Source organism: Loxodonta africana, chromosome X (assembly GCF_030014295.1).
Source record: "Loxodonta africana isolate mLoxAfr1 chromosome X, mLoxAfr1.hap2, whole genome shotgun sequence".
Lineage (NCBI taxonomy): Eukaryota > Metazoa > Chordata > Mammalia > Proboscidea > Elephantidae > Loxodonta > Loxodonta africana.
This window is the reverse complement of record NC_087369.1, coordinates 159,096,592-159,116,375: the sequence shown is the minus strand read 5'-3', so window position 1 is coordinate 159,116,375 and position 19,784 is coordinate 159,096,592. Positions and strand designations below refer to the sequence as shown.

General features: G+C 41.0%; 1 protein-coding gene across 2 annotated transcripts; it reads right to left on the bottom strand.

The window, feature by feature from the left end:
* Positions 1 to 1,279: 1,279 nt before the first annotated feature.
* On the bottom strand, positions 1,280 to 19,567 carry HTATSF1 (HIV-1 Tat specific factor 1). 2 transcript variants are annotated; one of them, XM_010600044.3, is made up of 10 exons: positions 19,461 to 19,567; positions 19,079 to 19,293; positions 16,367 to 16,547; positions 15,942 to 15,989; positions 15,327 to 15,481; positions 12,666 to 12,829; positions 11,537 to 11,636; positions 5,583 to 5,672; positions 4,225 to 4,362; positions 1,280 to 3,694 (listed from the first exon to the last, which is right to left on the bottom strand). In XM_010600044.3, exons 2-10 carry the CDS (start codon positions 19,262 to 19,264, stop codon positions 2,282 to 2,284), a joined length of 2,475 nt encoding a protein of 824 aa, XP_010598346.1. In that variant the 5' UTR covers positions 19,265 to 19,293; positions 19,461 to 19,567; the 3' UTR covers positions 1,280 to 2,281. The 2 variants fall into 2 exon arrangements, with proteins under 2 accessions (XP_010598346.1, XP_010598347.1); XM_010600045.3 differs by having other exon boundaries at positions 19,079 to 19,318; positions 19,461 to 19,511.
* Positions 19,568 to 19,784: the final 217 nt, after the last annotated feature.

The window sequence follows — 19,784 nt, the reverse complement described above, 5'->3', positions numbered from 1 at the left end:
TCTCTCCAAGCCCCAGAAATCATCAAATAACTTACACCAGGTGAACAGATTCCACTCTGAAAAGGAAGAGGCCGTGGCTTCCAAATGGACAGGACCTGGTTGCTCACGGCTTCAGGATAAGCCCGGGCTCATCACTTCTTTGTAGGAAGCAGTAACGATTCCAAAGGTTTTACCGATGTTGGCAGGACCAGTGATATTTTAATTTTCTAACATGTTTCACGTTTGTTCCAATGCAAGATGCTTGTAGACTTATTGAGAGCAGGTCATTTAAGCATCAAAAGACATCCCAGAAGCCACTTCCAGTTCATGCATTCAGAGCTGAAGACATACTTTCTGCAAATTGTTGAGGCTTAAATTACCTAAATCTTAGAAATTCTGTCAGCTCATTGTTGAGCATGGCTGTGCTTAAAAATCCACCCCTGAACTTTTCTTCGAATAATATGTTGTTGCCTCACAATAAATTCCATTTACAGGACCAATAAAACCTGATAACTTAGCATACGTGTGTGGAATGCTTCATGACTTCATCAATTCCCATTATTTATCAGTACCACCCCATAAATTATTTACCACCTTACAAATACTTGTGACTTTCACTTCCAGTGAAAAGAGCACGAGTTATTTGATACCCATCAAATTAGTGAGCAGGGGAAAGATGGGGCAGCACCCCTCAGAGCTGAAACTCGCCAGAGCCGCACCCATGGACACTCAGAGAAGCCACGGGCCCGCCTGCCAGTGTCGGCAACACTTCGTTGCTTTAGACAACGGCAGCCTAAAAAATAGGGAAAATTTACTACGTTCTTACAAGCTTCCTATCCCCAAACGATAGTAAGGTAATGGCTTACTAGGCAATGGCTAGTATCTGAAACAATAGACTAAGTTGTATATTGTCTTTTGACAGTTTCTGGATTTTCAAAATTACCCGTTTCAATGTAAATAATGCAACTGGTCCCCTTCGGATAGTCCTGGAGCTAATTCGAATCTGTAGCATTGTCTGTCCCAACAGCTGGGTGCAGGAGGTAGGCATTCTTTCCCTTCATTTAGAAAACCAATTCTCTAATAAATGCTGCTGGCTTATCCTTAAAGGGAACATTATTTTGGTTTGCAATCTTTCTGCACGTAACTTTCTTCATCTCCGACACTTAATCATTCCCGGTGGGAATTCTGAAGATTTTCAGAAATCCCCGTGATCAGCCAAAAATTTCTCAGAAAACCTGCTTGAAGCAACAGGAACTCTCTTCTGTCCAAAGAGGGTAATGATTACACTTAGACACTGTAATGAAAAGCAGCAATGCAGTTTATTTTAACACTTCTAATTTAGGAGACTAACGTCTGAATTCTACATCAGAAGTAAATTCACCAATACTGAATTTGGAAAGCACAGATCAAGACCCCAAATTCTACTGGGACTACACAATTTAGCGCTGTGATTCTAAAACAAAAGCAGAAAACTGAAGTCAGCATTACAAAAGTTCTTAAACTTCAGGGGACCCATGAACCTTAGACTGTACATAGGAAGTTGTGTAATACGTGTGTGTATATACATTTTTTTCTGGGGAAAGGTTCCATAATTAATCAAATACTAAAGGGGCCCCCAAAAGGTTAAGAAACAGTACACAATAGAATTCTAATTTCCCTCTACATCTTCAACAATAATGGAAACTGTGGACCTCCGGAAATTCACTTTTGTGCATCTAAGAGTAAATTTTAACGGAAAGAGGTAGAAAAGAAAAGAAATAAAACTAACTTACAAGTACTGGGTGGGGGAAAAACTCCAAAGTGTTATTTATGAGTTTAGTAAGGTTCTGGTTTAGAGAAGGGAAGTAAGAGCGTAAGCGGTAACATAAACTGGAAGCAGGGAGATTCTTAAGGGATTTGCAAGTCCTTAGAAACACCAAACTTTAATATGAATAAAGCGAGGGCATGATTTTACAATGCAATGTAACTCAAGTCCAATTTTGTTTCTACATATTATCAACTTTTTATTTCTGAATATCACAAACTTCAGTCAGAATACTTTAAAAAATATTATTCTGCATGCATTTAACAAATCTGACAAAAGGACAAGAATCCAGTTTACCTGCATTATGACTATGAACTTTTAAATGAACCAATTAACACATATTTAAAATTATCAGGTACAGTAACAGTGAAAACATCAACGCGTTAACCTGACGGCATCCTACCACTACGCACACGTTCATGTAACACTACTACTAATTACTCGGAAGCAGAGGCAAATGTAGACTGAGGAATCTCCCGAAAAAGCAAGTTGAAGGGATTAAATGTCATCGTCATCATCATCACTACTGAGGACAAAGCTGCTGCCTGTGGACAGGGGCTCTTCTTCTTGAGGGTTCTCAAAACAACCCACAGGGCCTCTCTCATTAGGCTCGAACAACTTGTCACTGGTATCCTCATCAAACAACTTGTCATCTTCAAACAACTTTTCAACTATATCTCCCTTTCTGTCTGCATCCTCAAACAACTTTTCCTCTGCCTCGTCTTCCTCCTTTTCCTCAGCATCGTCCAGCCCCTTGTCATCCGCATTTTCTTCATCCTCTTTTTCATCTGACTCATCATCAAACACTTTTTCACCTGCATCTTCCTCTTCTTCCTTTTCATCTGAATCTTCTTCAAATTCTCTCTCGGAACCTTCCTCATCACACGCTTTCTCAGAGCCGTCGTCTTCACATTCGGACTTTTCAGAGTCTTCTAACTCTTTTTCAAGAATGTTTTCAAACTCTTTTTCAGAGTCGTCCTCATCGATTTCTTTTTCAAGGCCATTTTCTTCAAATTCTTTTTCAGAGCCATCTTCACACTGTTTTTCAGAGCCGTCTTCTCCAGATTCTCCTTCTGAGTCATCTTCAGAATCCTTTTCAAGGCTGTCTTCTTTAGACTCTTTTTCAAGGCCATTCTTTTCAGAATCTTTTTTGAGTGTCTTCTGTTCAGGTTCTCTTTCAGAGCCATTCTCTTCAGACTCTTTTCCAGGACTGTCTTCTTCAGACCCTCTTTCAGGGCAGCCTTCCTCAGACCCCCTTTCAGGGCGGCCTTCTTCAGACCCTCTTTCACGGCAGCCTTCCTCAGACCCTCTTTCAGGGCAGCCTTCCTCGGACCCTCTTTCACGGCAGCCTTCCTCGGACCCTCTTTCAGGGCAGCCTTCCTCGGACCCTCTTTCACGGCAGCCTTCCTCGGACCCTCTTTCACGGCAGCCTTCCTCGGACCCTCTTTCACGGCAGCCTTCCTCGGACCCTCTTTCACGGCAGCCTTCTTCGGACCCTCTTTCACGGCAGCCTTCCTCGGACCCTCTTTCACGGCAGCCTTCTTCAGACCCTCTTTCATGGCATCCTTCCTCAGACCCTCTTTCAGGACGGCCTTCTTCAGACTCTTCGTCACGCCCACCTTCATCAGCATCTTTTTCAGAAGCCTCTTCTTCAAATTTTCCCCCATCTTCTGGTTTTTCAAACTTCCTTTTGTCTACAGGTGCTCCAAATGTCATTTCAGCTGCGGCTTCTGGAGCATTCATTCGCGATGTACTGGGGTGCTCTGAAAAATGCCTTACTCTCGAAGGCCCTGCTCTTTCTGAAGCACTGGCAAGATTTGAACGCCGAAAGCCTCTGTTGGCCTCGGGCTCATTGAGGAAAGCCTCCCATCCTCTCAGCCTTTCCTCTCTTTCTCTCGTGGTCTCCTCCACCTGTGCATAAATGAACACTGCCATTAAAACCAGTTTCAGGCAAAAAGAAATTAACAACTGTTCCTGAACATTTCTAATATTGAGGATAGTATCCTGATTTTATAATGGATCTCTTAGAAAATCAAAACCATTCTCTATCTTTAGTTTTCAAAACTTTACATCTTGACTTACTGGAGTTGACCTAAGATCACTTAAACACCAATCACCACAGAACTACAAAAACATCTCATTTCTTAAGTCAATAACTGAGCTCTGTTTGTATTTTACAACACAGAAAAGAAGATAAATGTTCTGGTTCGATACATTCTTTTCTTTACTTATCACTAATGTGAACAAGCCTCAAAGTTTCAAATATATGAACTGAAAGATTGAAACATTTTTCTTTCTAGCCTCTGAATACCAGGAATTATCTAAGTATTATTACACGGAACAGATTAAACCAAACCAAAAACTGAACTCTGAAGGCCTGTCAGATCAGTATTCACTGGTAACGAAATAACTCGGCTGTCCGTGGCAGTTACAGAATTTACCTGGTAGTCTGTAGTCCCGTCCCATGCTTCGGCAGTGATCTGACGGCCACCAAACCACCTTCCATCAAGGGTGTGAATGCAATAATCAGCCTCCTCTGGATCCCTGAAGGACACAGAGGCCACACCATCTGGATGTCTCTAGAAAGACAAGGGAGAAAAAAAAATATGGGGATAAATGTTAAGATTAAAAATAAAACACACACATTTGAAAAAGCAGATAGTCACATTCGTTCTAATAATTTGAGCGAAAAGGCTTTAAGTATGAAGTCTTTTCTGCCTTTTACCCCAGACACACAGCTAGCTAGCTGCTTCTTTAACTTAATCTTGCCCAGCAAGAACCAAGCAAAATGTCCTTGGAAATGTTTCTGCTGACAACACTGAGAGGCAAAGCAATATAATTGTAAAGAGTGTGGACTCTGAAGTCAGAAAGCCTTGGGATGAAATCCTGGCTCTGCCATTTACCAGCTGAATGATACTGGGCAAGGTGCTCATCTCTGAGGTTTCCGTTTCTTCATCTGTAAAATACGTATAACGGTACCTACCTGCCTCAAAGGTTATGAAGATTAAACAAGATAACATGTAAAATAGCTTACAGCATCCAACCAATAAATGTGGGCTCTTTTCATTAATATGTGCCAATTTCAGAAGTAAAAAAAAGAGTGAGAAGGAGAATATACAGAATATTCTTCCTGATAGTCTCCAAATATGGAGGAGAACAATTCACAAAAGATGGGAAAACGTGGGCAAACAGGGAACTGTAAATCGCCTGTTTTTCTTGTACTTTCTTCTACCTGATCAAGTACTCTCAAGGGCGGATTATTCAACAGGCAAGGTAAACACCATGTTTACCCTGCGTATCAGATCTGTACTGAAATTGTTCACTACAGATTAGTAAGTAAGCACAAGTAAGCTCGTGTTTACTTCGCTTACTGGGTCATCTGCCCTTGTCAGGGATTGTAAATTTGAAAAGAGGCTTTGATGCTATAGGAAGGTGCTGTGGGGTTGGGAGAGAGATAGATATCAGCCATACCTAGAAGCAGTCTTTTATGTGGTGAAAAAATGCGAAATTATTCACTACAGATGATCTGGTAAGCAAGGTAAGCACCATGCTTACCTTGCCGACTGGCTAATCTGCCCCTGAGTGCTCTACAGTGACAATGAAGGAAAATCATCAAAGCATACCAAGTCCTTCATGATTGTCTAATTATTGCTAACAGGTGATTACCACTAGAGAGCAGACCTACTATATAATAACATCAATTTAAAATTTGGGGACACACTAACGAACGTCTGTCAATAACTTATTAAGCCAAAAGAATGATTGCTTTAGGATTAATCTGTCCAAGTCATGAACTTACATCAAAGAGAATGAGCTTCTTAATTTGGCCAAACTTTGAACACTCTACTCGAAGGTCTTCTCTGATTTCATTTAATACCAATGGATCGTCCTGCAAAAATACACATGATTAAAATGGGCTTGCCCCTCCCTTTCAGTGTAAGTCCCAAAGAATCAATTTTCTTGCTTTGACATACCAACAAACCCAAAAGGTTTCACTTAAAGTTAGTCATGCTTGTCAGCAGTGAACAAGATAAAAGAAAAATTTCAAAATCAAATGGAATTATACTACCCAGGCTGCTGCTTACGACTGCAGGTCTGCCCTGCTTTTAAGACAGAGGAACTAGACAGCTATGACAGGCAGCAGCAGGAGTTTGCAGTGGCAAAGGAGAAGGGAGGGAAGCATGAGTGGAAATCCCAAATAACAGCAGCTGTGAGGGCAGGAAAAGTCCTGGGGCATATCCAAGTCAGAGCCTGCTTAGTCCTGTGATCTCTGCAGGAATCATGACCATGCTGAGGAGAGCCCTTTGCTTTGTGTTTTGGATAGACATTTAAAGAAATGTAACAGGCAGGGTTGTCTCCCTTTCACTGACCGTGTGTTCTAAGATTTTTTTCATGCTTCTAAGATATTATTTAATTCATAGGGTTCTTGTCTCCTACCTCATCACAACAGAACCACACAGATAAGGGGCTGCTAAAGTACTTTTTTTTTAAAGTACACAAGAAAATACGTTCTTAGGTGCTACCTTCTCAAAAGTATGAGCATATTAAGAGTACTCAAACACTGCTGCTTCTGGTGGTCTTAATTTCAGGTAGGCCCCCAGCCCCTCCCCTCCAACCACAACAAAAGGATTTAAAATTCCCTGTGGGGATTAGCAAGCAAACCTTTCTCCAAGTCCCAGTTTACGAAAGGGGCTCCTAAAAAGTTACATTATCGACTTGAATTTCAACTACATACAAAAAGAAATGAGGTTATCCAATCTGTGGATTTCTACTGAGGTGGACTTAACACTTTCTAGGAGACATTTAAATTTATCTGCCTTTCTCGCAGGCTTTTTTTCCCCTCTCTCACCAACCAAAGGAGAAACTACAACAAAGGAGTTTCCTCCCCTAAAGTTCTTGGCAAAACAGTTACTGAAACCAAAACATAAAAACAAACATATAAAATCTCATCATTTGCATAAATCTGAGGCTTCTAAAACTATAGCTAGCAGGACTCTGGATTTTCCCCACTTAAAATTAAAATCTAATTTTGGAGAAGACGTCAATTTGCTTTGTACAGAATTATCAGACAAGAGGGGAATGGAGAATGGAGCCTAAAAGTCATTTTTTTGGGGGGGTGGGGGGGTGCTTTCAGAAGGCAGGAACCTTGTTTTACTGAGTTTCATATACCTCCCAGAACATGGCACAGTCTTTCCCACATAGCAAAGAGTCAATAAAAGCTTTTTCAGTTTGATAAACTATTGCTAATACTTCTATTTTAGTCACCAAAGGAAATCATGATTGTATTAAAAACAAAAATTATTTCCAAAAATTTAAGAAATTTCAAATTTCAGCATGAGTCCACTGGGGGACATCTCCCTCATTTCTCTACCAAGGTGTCAGAGCTCTTCCTACAAGAATATCACACCTTAGCCAAAGTCTTCCCAGACCTCCATTTTCATTTATGCCAGCTTGAAAAACGAAGACATCGTCACTGCTGTATAAAGACTTGATGCTCAAAGCTAAGGTAGTAAACCCCTCCTTCCTGGGGACTCTGACCTAGCTCAGCACAGAACTTTTCTAAAGGCACAACTTTGCAAACAGACCTGGGACAAAGAGCAGACGCCCTGAGTGAACATTTGTTTCACCGACGCGCTGAAATCCTCTGCTCGTCATTTTTCCTTCCCAGGGTGGTGCCTTGTTTGTTGTCCCTGAAGGAAAAGAACCCTCTCTCTCATTCTTTTCAATCGAAACCTGCACTGTCCAATACAGTGGCTACTAGCCACCTGTGGCTATTGAGTACTTGGAGTATGGCTAGCCCAAACTGAGGTGTGCTCACAGATTTCAAAGACTTTGCACAAGAAAAAAAAAAAAGATAAAACATTTCCTTAGTATTTTTATACTGATGACATGTTGAAATGGTCATGTGGGATACGATGGGTTAAATAAAATTCACTGAGATTAATTTCACCTGTTTCACGTCACACTCGTGACTGTGGCTACCAGAACATTTTAAATTGCACATGTGGCTTACATTATATTACTACCAAACGGCACTGGTACACACAATGAGTCACCTACCTTTTCACCTGAGTTTGGATTCTTCATCCCTTAGTATTCAAATTCACCACATTTGCCATTTAAAAATATGGCCCCAAATTAAACACCAAAGAATCCTCTTGAAACTACATTAAAAACATTAGCCTTCGCCGTTCACCCTGATACCAAAAAGCATTCTTAGGTATGTTGCTTCTAATGCTAGTCAACTGTTTGGAATAAAAATATACCCTACCCCCCAAAACCTGATTTCTTTCTGATATCCCCAGGTAACCTTACAATTCACTTTTTATTTGTTTTCCACTAACAATCTCTTATGGGGTCTTCAGTCAAATTAAACACTCTCCAAAAATGTCCAGTAAAAGTAGATATTCCTGTTGAATACTTCTATGGTACGTTACCTAATGTCTAGTCTGTACCAGCACTGTCCAAAAGAACTTTCTGTGATGATAGAAATGCTGTGTATCTGTATTATCCAATATGGTAGCCACTATAATTAACATAACATTTAAATCACCATACATGGCTGGGGGCTACCATATTGGACAGCACACTTTCAGCATACTGATACACTCTGAGGCTGAAGCCACAAAGACACTGAAAAAATAAGACTGTAGTCCCTCTTGGTAACAGTACTCTCATCAAGCTAAATGGACCACATGAGACCGGGCAGATGGGCAAATGAGGATAGTACCACCGATGATTTCTTTGGCTGTAAATTCTCAAACTCATTACTGCCAAACAGAGCACCCTCCCATCCTTTGTGGCCTCAGTGTATAAAAAATAAAAAAACAATTTTCCTTCTTTTGCAAAGATGCCAAAGAGAAAATGTTTTATCCACTTGGTGGATGAAATTTGGCTTGTGAGTAGCAGGGCTTTCATTCAACCATTCTGTCACTTTTTCTTAATATTAAATATTGAGGGTCTGTTAATAAATATACATGAAGAGACTACTATGGGCCAGGCACAGTTCTAAGCACTGGGAATACAGCAGTAATCAAGGTAGACAAAGTGCTTGCTCTCATGAAGCTCACGTTCTAATAGTGATAAAATTATTTCCGATAATAATAAACACTATGAAGAAAATAAAACTGGGTAATATAAAGACTCTATAACCTTGAAATAAAGTTTATATGAAATCAATAAAGGTTTTCTGTTGTTGTTGTTTGTTTTAAACAGCTGGGAATTTGCAAGTGTGAAAATTCTATCCTCAAAAATATTCACTGGAGGGAACTTGTAGGGGTAAATGTAGAATAAATGTGGCTTTTTGGGGGCCAGAATATTTGTTAAACTAGGAGAAGCTAAGCCTGTCCAGGGTAATTACAAAAAAAAACCCACTGCTGCTGAGTCACTCATAGTGATCCCACAGGGTTTCCAAGGCTGTGAATTTCTACGGAAGCAGACTGCCACATCTTTCTTCCACAGAGCCACTGGTGGCTTTGAATCGCCGACCTTTTGTTTAGCAGTTGATCGCTTTAACCACTGCACCACCAGGGCGCTAGCTAGACTCAAACGAGGTTGCGGTGGTGTATCTAGGGTACTGCACTGTCCCTGGGCACGAGGCACCACTGACCAGTTTCTATTAACCTGATATGGCCCAACGTCCTTCCTCAAGCATGGTGATGTGTTAATTCAAAGATTAACAAACTTGACTTGAATTTTTAAGCTGATATTATGGTAAAGGTATCCAGAAGAGGAATGTTAGGTGTTTGGACAAGTGCACAATTTCAGTGCTTGCCACAGGCCCCATTTTCCACAGATATGCTGCTGGCGGCACCGGGTTAATAGAAATTGCTCAGTGGCGCCAGGGCCTACGGCCAGTCCAATACCTACCATACCTGCCATACTCTAGTTACACCTCTAAGTATGTCAATGACAAGTCAGGAGGTAGAAACAAAAATAGCTATAATGACACAGCAGACTTCTATCTGCACAGGTCCAGATGCTTTGAATAAGGTTTGCATTTATATTCATGTTCAAGTGTTAAGAAGAGTATGGAATGCATGAATTAAGGACCTCAAGTCACAGCAGTATGTCACCTGATAAACAAACCACTTATTTACCAAAATGTGATAAATCATAGGAAACCCTGGGGTTGTACCTGATAGACTATATATCACCACCCATCTACACACTCCTATTAAGAGCAAGGACCAAACCTGTTGCCAGTCGAGTTGATTCCAACTCATAGCGACCCTGTAAGACAGAGGAGAACTGCCCCACAGTTTCCAAGGAATGCCTGGTGCATTCAAACTACCAATCTTTTGGTTAGCAGTAGCTTTTAGCCACTATGCCACCAGGGCTTCCAATAGCAAGTACAGTGTTTCAAAAATCAAATAGTGTGCATGTGTATGTGTGTGTCTTAAACATGCTTCATCATCACTGCGAGTCTAAAACAGCTGTTCAAGATTCTTCAGGCTTTCTGGCCAGAAGACACACCAAGCACCTTATAAACAGACCACATCTATCTTCTCGATGACTTCAAAAGATGCCCAGACCCAGAGGTGCACAGTAAACCTTATCGTGTCCCTATTCACCAGGATGGGGCTCAACAGGCCATTCTGGGGCCCTCCCTTGCTGCTGTGAGTTGCCATCGAGTCGGCTTTAACTCATGCAACCTCATGTGTAATAGAATGAAACACTGCTTGGTCCTGTGCCACCTCCACGATCTTCGATGTTTCAGCCCATTGTTGAGGCTACTGTGTCAATCCATCTCAGTGAGAGTTTCCCTCATTTTCGCTGACCCTCTACTTTGCCAAATATGATGTCTTCTCTAGTGACTGGTCTTTCCTGATGACGTGTCCAAAGTAAGTAAGATGGAGTCGCACCACCCTCGCTTCTAAGGAGCATTCCAATTGTATTTTTTCTAAGACTGACTTGTTCCCTCTCTAAGGGGGCTAAAATAATATTGCCATTTTGACCCCGTTTATGTGCACAAAACGAACAAGAATGGGCTTTGGTTGTAACCAGATCATTTGTAAACCTGGAATTTTACATCATGAATATTTTTTTGGCATTATATAACTTGCTATCATTAAATTTCAAATGCAGGCAGGAAATAAAAAGTTGTTTTCCTACTAATGACTGTATCAGTCTACGTCAAGACAGATAAGAAAGAGAGAGCATAATGCAATTACCTTAATGGAAATTAATATCCCTTAAGCCTCTCTACTAGCAGCTCTTCATTTATTTACTGTTCTTGGGAATTTTTATATGGACATTAAATATTATAAAAATCCTCCTGACAGCCACTAAAGATTGTTATAAAAATTATGTCCTGAAAAACCACCCCCACTATGTAAACATCAGTGGCTGTATTTCATTAAACTAAGGCTTTTAATAGATCAAGCCTTTAGCACAGTTTTCATTTGCAAGTACAAGGTTGATATTCTCCACCAAAATCAGCCCGTACTTGTTGAATTGCACTCATAATCCGCAAGCAACTCCCACGCGTCTTTTAATGATGGCTTTAAAAAAATGATTTCCCATACCAGGTAGCTGTTGTTTGGGGCCACAGCATGGGTACTGAACAGTTTTACCTGGGATGCAATGAAAAGAGCACTACACTGGGGTACACAAAAGCAAATCCATTTTCCTGCATCGACTACTACAGAGACATGTAGGATGCAACACCAGGAAGATGGGGTGAGGCAAGCTTTGGGCTCCCTTAAAAGAAAGCATCTCTGTGTTTCCACTGGTGAGAATATAGCTTCCTACCTCAAAATCCATAGGATGAAACATATTTTTGATGATGACAACTCGCTCATGGCGCATTCGGGATGGTCCAGCTTTCCTCTCAGGTCTCCAATCCAACTGCCTAGTGCAAGAAAGCAATAACAAGAAATGGTGACTTTCGTTTCCTATTGCAGGTACTTACTGGAAAGAGAAAAAAATGAGCTGTTAATGTAATTCTCTATTAAGTATTTAATATGATAATGGATCCTGTATCTGAAATTCTCAGAACATACTGTTCTCAGAGCAACTGCTGGCTGGTTACAATCATTCCAATGAGACCCCTGAAAGACAGATAATTACGTGGTATTTACAACGATTTAGGGAGATGTACTTTGAGGCTAAAAAAAGGATTTTTAAATTATATTGGGTTTTAGGCATTTTATGTGGTTATAAAGAACAAACCACACTGATATACATGTGAAATCTGAAAACACTCTTTGTTACAATCTTCAATTTTACTGATACTGCTGACAAAATTTGGAGGTATCTATTTTAAGTACCCATGTAAAAACTAAGGGGCATCACGACACTTTACCATCAGTCTAAGCATACCGTTAGATGTGTCATTAGAGCTCACGCTGATACAAGTCCTTACCGTTTTGACTAATTTCTTAAAACTAGCATATTCAAAGCTTATTAGACAAATCTATTCATAACAAAGATGACTACCCTATGCAAATACTATACACAACTACATAGAAACTATAATGTAAAACCTATCATTTCTAATTTCTACTTCCTACTAACAAACTTGTGTACAGAAGTTTAGCTGCTAATGTAGCTGATTTCAGTCCGCAATGAAAACGAACTAATGGATCTCTGTATACAAGACTAAACTTTCTTATTTAATCTGATGTCCGGCATTTTCCCAAGAGATGACTTCTCTGAAGTCCCTGTTATGTTACGAACAGCCTAGAAAATGAAAACCACCACCACTGCCAAGCCGCATGACTTCAGTATACATTACTGCAGGCTCCGGATGATCTAATAAAACTCTTTTAAGATAACCTGTGGGCATATTTGATGGAGTGAAATTCGGTGGCTATTACCAAAAATATACTCCAGGACATTTTTACGAAACCTTTCAAAGAGGACAAAAAACAATACCCACTTTTGCTGCATAGACAGCTTCTTCTTGTAGTCTTTGCACTTCTTCTTCTTTTTTGAGGCATCATATTCCCCCTTCAGCTGAAACTTTGCCACCTCGACATGTAATTTGTAGCCTCTAATTTCATCTTCATCCAAAAGTTTTAATGCAAGCTCCACGGATTCTCTCTTTATAAAGGTAAAACAAAATACAGTCAATAAACCATACACCACAATGAAACTTCAGGAGCTTTTTAGATGAATCATGGCCATACATACAATAAAGATTTAAATACGACTACCTACTTTGGGATAAAGAACTCTCAAATAAGTATCAGGAAACCTGCATCTGAAACACAGCTATCCCTAACCAGCTGTGTGAACTTGGGCAAGTTCCTCACGCTCCCTGAGCCTCAATTTCCTCATCTGTAAAATGGGAAGGGTAAGGCCTTCATTACAGTGTTCTTGAGAGGACTGAATGGAATAATGCAGGTAGATGATAAACCAAACCAAAAAACCAAACCCATTGCTGTCAAGTTGGTTCTGACTCATAGCAACTCTACAGGACAGAGCAGAACTTCCCCATAGGGTTTCCAAGGAGTGGGTGGTGGATTCGGACTGTCGACCTTTTGGTTAGCAGCTGAACTCTTAACCACCACACCACCAGGTAAAGGACTGTGACTGGCATATGATAGGTGCTCAGTAAAATATACTATTATTAGAAAAGTAACTTTGCCTCTTGGAGCCTCAATTTCTCATCTTTAGAATGAGGCAAATGAACTTGCACAAGTTCTAAGGTCCACTCCAGTCTTAAAATCCTATAATACTCGTACTTAAAAGACAACATGACTCCAGGAACTGGGAACAGCATAAGCAGCCTTTAATTTTTTTTTTTAATTCACCAACTAAATTCTAGTACAGCTCTGTACCATACTGAGAGGTAAGAGGTGATTATTTGATGGCTTGTACGTTAAACACATTTGTGGATTCCGAATCCTATACAAAGGGGGCAGAGCCCAAGCTCTGAGGGCCTGGGGAGCACACAAAAGGACAAATGAACTCAACTGCTCACATTAAATATGGAAGTGCTACGGCTGCTAACCAAAAGGTCGGCAGTTTGAATCCACCAGGCGCTCCTTAGAAACCCTATGGGGCTTTACTCTGTCCTATAGGGTGGCTATGAATTGGAATACGGATGCTGGAAGAATGAAACATTCTTTTGGAAATCAATTCACTGATTTGCTAACCTGGCACTTTCATGAGTCCTAAATTGTACACATGAAATTTTTCAAAATCTCCTTTTCTTTAAAAAAAAGTTTAAAATCCAATCAAATCTCCTAAGGATCTGTTCACAGCTTTTTAAGAATCCTTGAAGAACTTGTAAAAACTCTTCAATCTCCTTACATTTAAACATGCCACAATTATCTTTCTGTGATGGCCATGTCCATGTCTCATTCCCATCATGTTTGAGATCCAGGTCAAAAATCCCTATTTCCCAAAAAGCTGTCAGCTTAATCCTACTCTCTTCTGATCCCACTGGAATTTGGTATACTCCCAGATTCGTAATTGAGTTTCCTCTGTAATGATTTTCAGGTTCTGTGACATATGCATAGGTCGGCATCACGCCCATCTGGTGGTGCAGTGGTTAAGAGCTAAGGCTGCTAACCAAAAGGCTGGCAGTTTGAATTCAACAGGCGCTCCTTGGAAACACTATGGGGCAGTTCTACTCTGTCCTATAGGGTCGCTACGAGTCGGAATTGACTTGACGGCAACGTTTTTGTTTTTTTTTTAAATAATGCGTAACCCATGCTCCTAAGGTGACAGGTGTTCCAGAAATGATGACTGCCTTTGGCACTGAGCTTTCCCTGTGTAATTTATGGTACCCTGAATACATGAAGACCTGCAAATTCCTGTTAATACCATTCTTTCTTCTCTCCTACTCTAAAAACAAGGCAAAGCAGTAAGCATAAGGCATTATCTCCCTTAGGGTCTAATTCAGGGGTCAGCATACTTCTTTAATAACAAACCAGTTAGTAAATATTCTAGGTTTTAGGGAGCATGCAGTCCATGTTGCAATGCTCAACTCTGCGGCCGAAGCACAAGAACAGCCACAGACAAATGCATAAATGAATAAGTGTGGTTGTGTTCCAAAAAAACATTTATTTACAAAAACAGGCAGAGGGACAGAGTTCTCCAAACTTGGTCTAAGTCATTCCAACGGGCAAATAAAATGCTACAGGCTTTGTCTGTTTGCTCTGGGACTTTTAAAACGTGTTCTGAATTGATTATATCTCATGTAACTTATATTAAACACTTTGATCTGATGAACAAACCTTACCAGTGTGATACAGATACAAGCTGAAATTTCCATTTTCTTCATACCCTGTTTTGAATAGTTCTCGGTTATCACCTATAAAAGTTTATAGCCCTGGTTCCTGGGTGGTGCAAATGGTTAACATGCTCAACTGCTAACAGAGCAGCTGGAGGTTTGAGTCCATTCAGAGGTGCCTCCGAAGAAAGGCCTGGCGATCTACTTCTGAAAAACCAGCCATTGAAAACGCTATGGAGCACAGTTCTACTCTGACACACAGGGTGGCTATGAGTTGCAGCTGATTCAACAGCAACTAGTTTTGGTTCCTGACTTTTAAATGGAGCTATGAGAGACTTATCTGACCATATAACCAACCTTCAAATAACAGCAAAGCCCATCGCCTTTAAGATTTCCTTGATTATCTTTGTAAAGCTTGACCTTAAATTCTTCTGTTTGAGGATCTCTCATAATAATGCCAAATTTAGACATGAGCTGGATAAATTCATCCACTGTAATGTCTGGAGGCAAACCTGTAACATTAAGAACAATAAAAATAAACTTTTATAATAGTATCTAAAATAAAGGTAAGATAACCAATTAGAAAATATACGACTTAGGTTGAGGGCAATTTTGATTTTCTAAATGCTATGTAAAACTCTCACATCTACAGAACTGAGGAAGTTTCACCATTCTCATGTATTCAAATATATATAAAATTATGCTTTGCTGAGGCCTGGTTTCACTGAACCTGAAGCGGCAAGCTGCCATAAATTATTGAAAGCAAGCAGAAAGGATAGCGTGCAAAGTTACATACCCTTCTCTTAGTACTGTAATAAACAACAATCATATTCCTCACTAATATATACAACTAAACAGGAAGTTATGACAAAAAATGGACGTTACAGACGCTAAAAACTAAAAATCGCTTTGTGAAAAACCTCAAAATCAAGTATTTTTCTACACCAAATTGGTTCAAAAAGGTATACGTACCAGACACATATACATTTGTATTTCTGTCTTCTTCGACATGAAACCAACCTAAAAAACAAAACGAAATAAGTAAAACACATGCAAGGAAAGACAAGAGTCACATTAGGAAATCTTGACAATATGGTAGTTTCCTGAAACTTCCAGGAACTTTCTCTTACCTTAAAAGAACAAAACTAACTGAACTCACTGCCCAGCTTTCAAAGTATATGAGTCTTTTGACTGATAAACCATTTTAGAACCATGTCTGAAAAAAAGATGGCTAGTTTATCTTGGTTCTTTATGACTGTGACACTACTTAAAAAAAAAAAAACAACTCATTATCACTTCAAAGCTATTATAATTCTCCAAAATTCTTAGACACACACACACATTCTCACATATATTTTTTCTTTTAAACTCCTGTTTTACAAGCTAGAACCACTTGCCTGATTCGGCCTTTCTTTTTTCTCCCTTCTTTTTGGGCTCAGTAGGCTCAGGGGGTTTTCTCTGAGGAGGTTCCCCTGAATTACCGGCACTGACATCTTGCACGTTTGCAGTAGAGCTGGACGCTCCATCGTTAGAGAAGCCATAATTGGCCTGATATGTAGCAATGAAATCTTCAGTGATCTAAACAAGAAATGCAGCACACATACAGAAATTCAAGTTTATTTTCTCTCATAGAAGTTTCAACTGTGTTAAATTACAGCATATTCAGTCGCACGAATTAACATAGAAGGCTTTCTGTGGGTAACACTTGTACTAACTAAAGCGTAAATGCGAGATTCCAAAAAACCAAACCCGTTGCAATGAAGTCAATTCCAATTCATGGCAACCATATAGGACAGAGTAGAACTACCCCATAGAGCTTCCAAGGCTATAATCTTTAAGGAAGCAGACTGCCACAGCCTTCTCCTCCCCTACAGTGGCTGGTGGGTGCGAACAGCCGACCTTTCAGGTAGCAGCTGAGCGCTTAACCACTGTGCCACCAGGGATCCTTAATGCAAGATTAGTTACCTTAAATAGTACACTGTGCCTGAAATGATAAAGAATAAAGAAACACGGGCACTTGGATTATTAACACGAAAGTCTGAGATACTATTAAGGCATTGTAAATTGATGTTGACACCTTTTTTAGTTGTTGCATTTATAAATTACTTCTTCTCCACATTCTACTTGAATAAGACCACAGGTACATGTAATGAAGGAGCAGTTAACAGTAAAGCAGATCAAAAACCAACAGTCAACCTGAAATGCTGTAGACAAACATACAAATAACCTAAGACACAGAATCAAATTTTCTTTTACTATATAGACACAAGAGCGTATAAACCAAAAAACCAAACCTAGTGCCATTGAGTCGATTCCGACTCATAGTGGCCCTATAGGACGGAATAGAACTGCCCACTAGAGTTTCCAAGGAGCGCCTGGCAGATTCGAACTGCCAGCCCTTTGGTTAGCAGCCACAGCACTTACCCACTACCCGACCAGGGTTTCTGTCACACAAGTGTATAGGTACACTAACTACTTAAGTATCTGCATGCAGAGAGCATGTAGTAATGGAATCCTGATTTAGCGTACACAGAATGGTAAAACTCAATATTCATTTTAACTCTATCACTAATTGAATCACAAGATCGTTTAGTGTCAAACAAACCCAACTCACATCGATCTACCTGACTTTTAGGGAAAAGCATTACTGCCCGAAGAAAAAAATGTTGTTATATCTTCTTGCCAATCGATTATTAGGCATACATAGCAATTAGGAAACAAAAAAAGTTTGAAGAACTATGGGCGTCCACAGCATAAAAAACAGAGTCACAAATTAATCCATTACCAGACTACCGTTAAAAGTACTCCGAAGGCGGAAGAAACCAAATTTGTACCCCAGCTGGCACTGCCACTAGAGGAGCGAAATAGTAAATCTTAACAATTTGGTAGGATTAGAATATACAGACAAATATGAAACAAGAAAGAAAAAAGTTGGAATGAAGAACATTTTCAATAATAGTCAAGTTACACCACGGAGATACTTTTTTTTATCATTGGCTTCCAAGTCAATTAGTGTGCTATCATATCCTTTTCTTCCCATCCATATGACGCTTAGATTAACAGGGTACTTTTACCACCATGCTTACTGAACCAAGTTTAACGCTAGTTATTTTACTTCCGAGCTGACAGAAAATACCTAATATGTTCCAAGTACTTCAAACAAACATACGCAGAACTCTTCCATCCACATTTTGTGCTTTTATGGCTCTACCATACATGCCGAGGTACAAAATTTAGTAGGGAAGAAGAGAGTGGCGCAAAGTTCATTCAGTGAAGATATATAAATGGCTACTTAAAAAAAACTGATCAAGAAGATGCATTTTGCACATCGTCCATAAACTAAAACTCTGAATTCCCAGGATAAGTGAGGTTGGCTACCGGAGACCAACAGCTACTAAATTTGTTCTTGGTGGTTTTCCTTTTTGCAATAAAAAGCAGTCACTAATGTAATAACCAACTATGACCTTCACAGAGAAAACTAACAAGGCACAGAAAAGACTTAAGGATTACATTTGTGACATCTCCCTAAAGATTTATGCTCCTTTACACATCTATTCATCTATAGGGTCGCTTTGAGATGAACCGGTGTGTAAAGAAACGTAAATCTTTAGGGAGATGTCACAAATGTAATCCTTAAGGCTTTTCTGTGCCTTACTAGTTTTACATATGAAGGTCACAGTTGGTTATTACATTAGTGACTGCTTTTTATTGCAAAAAGGAAAACCACCAAGAACAAATTTAGTAGCTGTTGGTCTCCGGTAGCCAACCTCACTTATCCTGGGAATTCAGAGTTTTAGTTTATGGACGATGTGCAAAATACATCTTCTTGATTAATGAAAAAAAAAAAAAAGTAGTCCTTTACATATCTCTACTGAAAGAACTTTGCGCCACTCTTTCCTTTCCTACTAAATTTTGTACCTAGGCATAGCGTCGCTAAGTCGGAATCTACTAGACGGCAACCGGTTTTACACATCGGTTCTACAACAGACACAACAAAAAGCAATGTCTCTATCCATGGGACTCTAACTCAGGATCTCAGCAGAGAAAATGTAAAAGGAGTGTCCCGCAAGGTTGGCCCGCTCTGCAGTGGCACCCATGTCACTCTTTACCTTCGGGAACCAAGCTTTCTTATCTAGATCCCACTCGTAGGGGGTGTCAGTCGGCTGTTGCCCCAAAGAATCGGCTTCTCCGCCGGGATCTTCCTGGGGGTCGCCGTCCTTCGGGTCTCCGTACAATTCTTGCATCCGCAACTGCTCATCAAACTCGTCGTTCCCACTCAAGTTGTTGCCGCTCATGTTTCCGACCTAGCCGCGGGGTAGGGTCCCTGCGAGCAAAGAGGCCGCGATGTGCTGGAGGGACACAGAGACGGCGAGGTCCGCGCGGCCGCCGCGCCCCCGGCCCGCCTCCCGCGGCGCCCCAGCAGCCCCCGGGACGCGGAGCCGCCCGCCGCCCGCCGCGCGCGTGCCGCCGCCGTCCGCCGCCGCCGCCCACCTGACTCGCTCTGCCGGCCTCCGTCCAGGGCGCCGCGGGAGCGCACGCGCGCCGCCGACGCCGCCGCCGCCGCCAAGCGGTTCTGAAGCGACTGCGGCTCCCGCGGCAACGTCAGGAAATGACTTCCAAACGGAGCCCCGCTCAAGCTGACGCAGCCGCCATAGTCGGCACGTCGCGACGTCGCGGGTCGCGCCGGCACGCCCCCAATGGCGTCAGCATGCGCCTGCGCGCTGGCGGTGGCACTTGGCCGGGGCGGGGTGTCGGGGGGCGCGTGCTCCCGTGCTTGGACGCTCCGTGGGCCCCCTGCGGGCCGGGGCGAGGGGC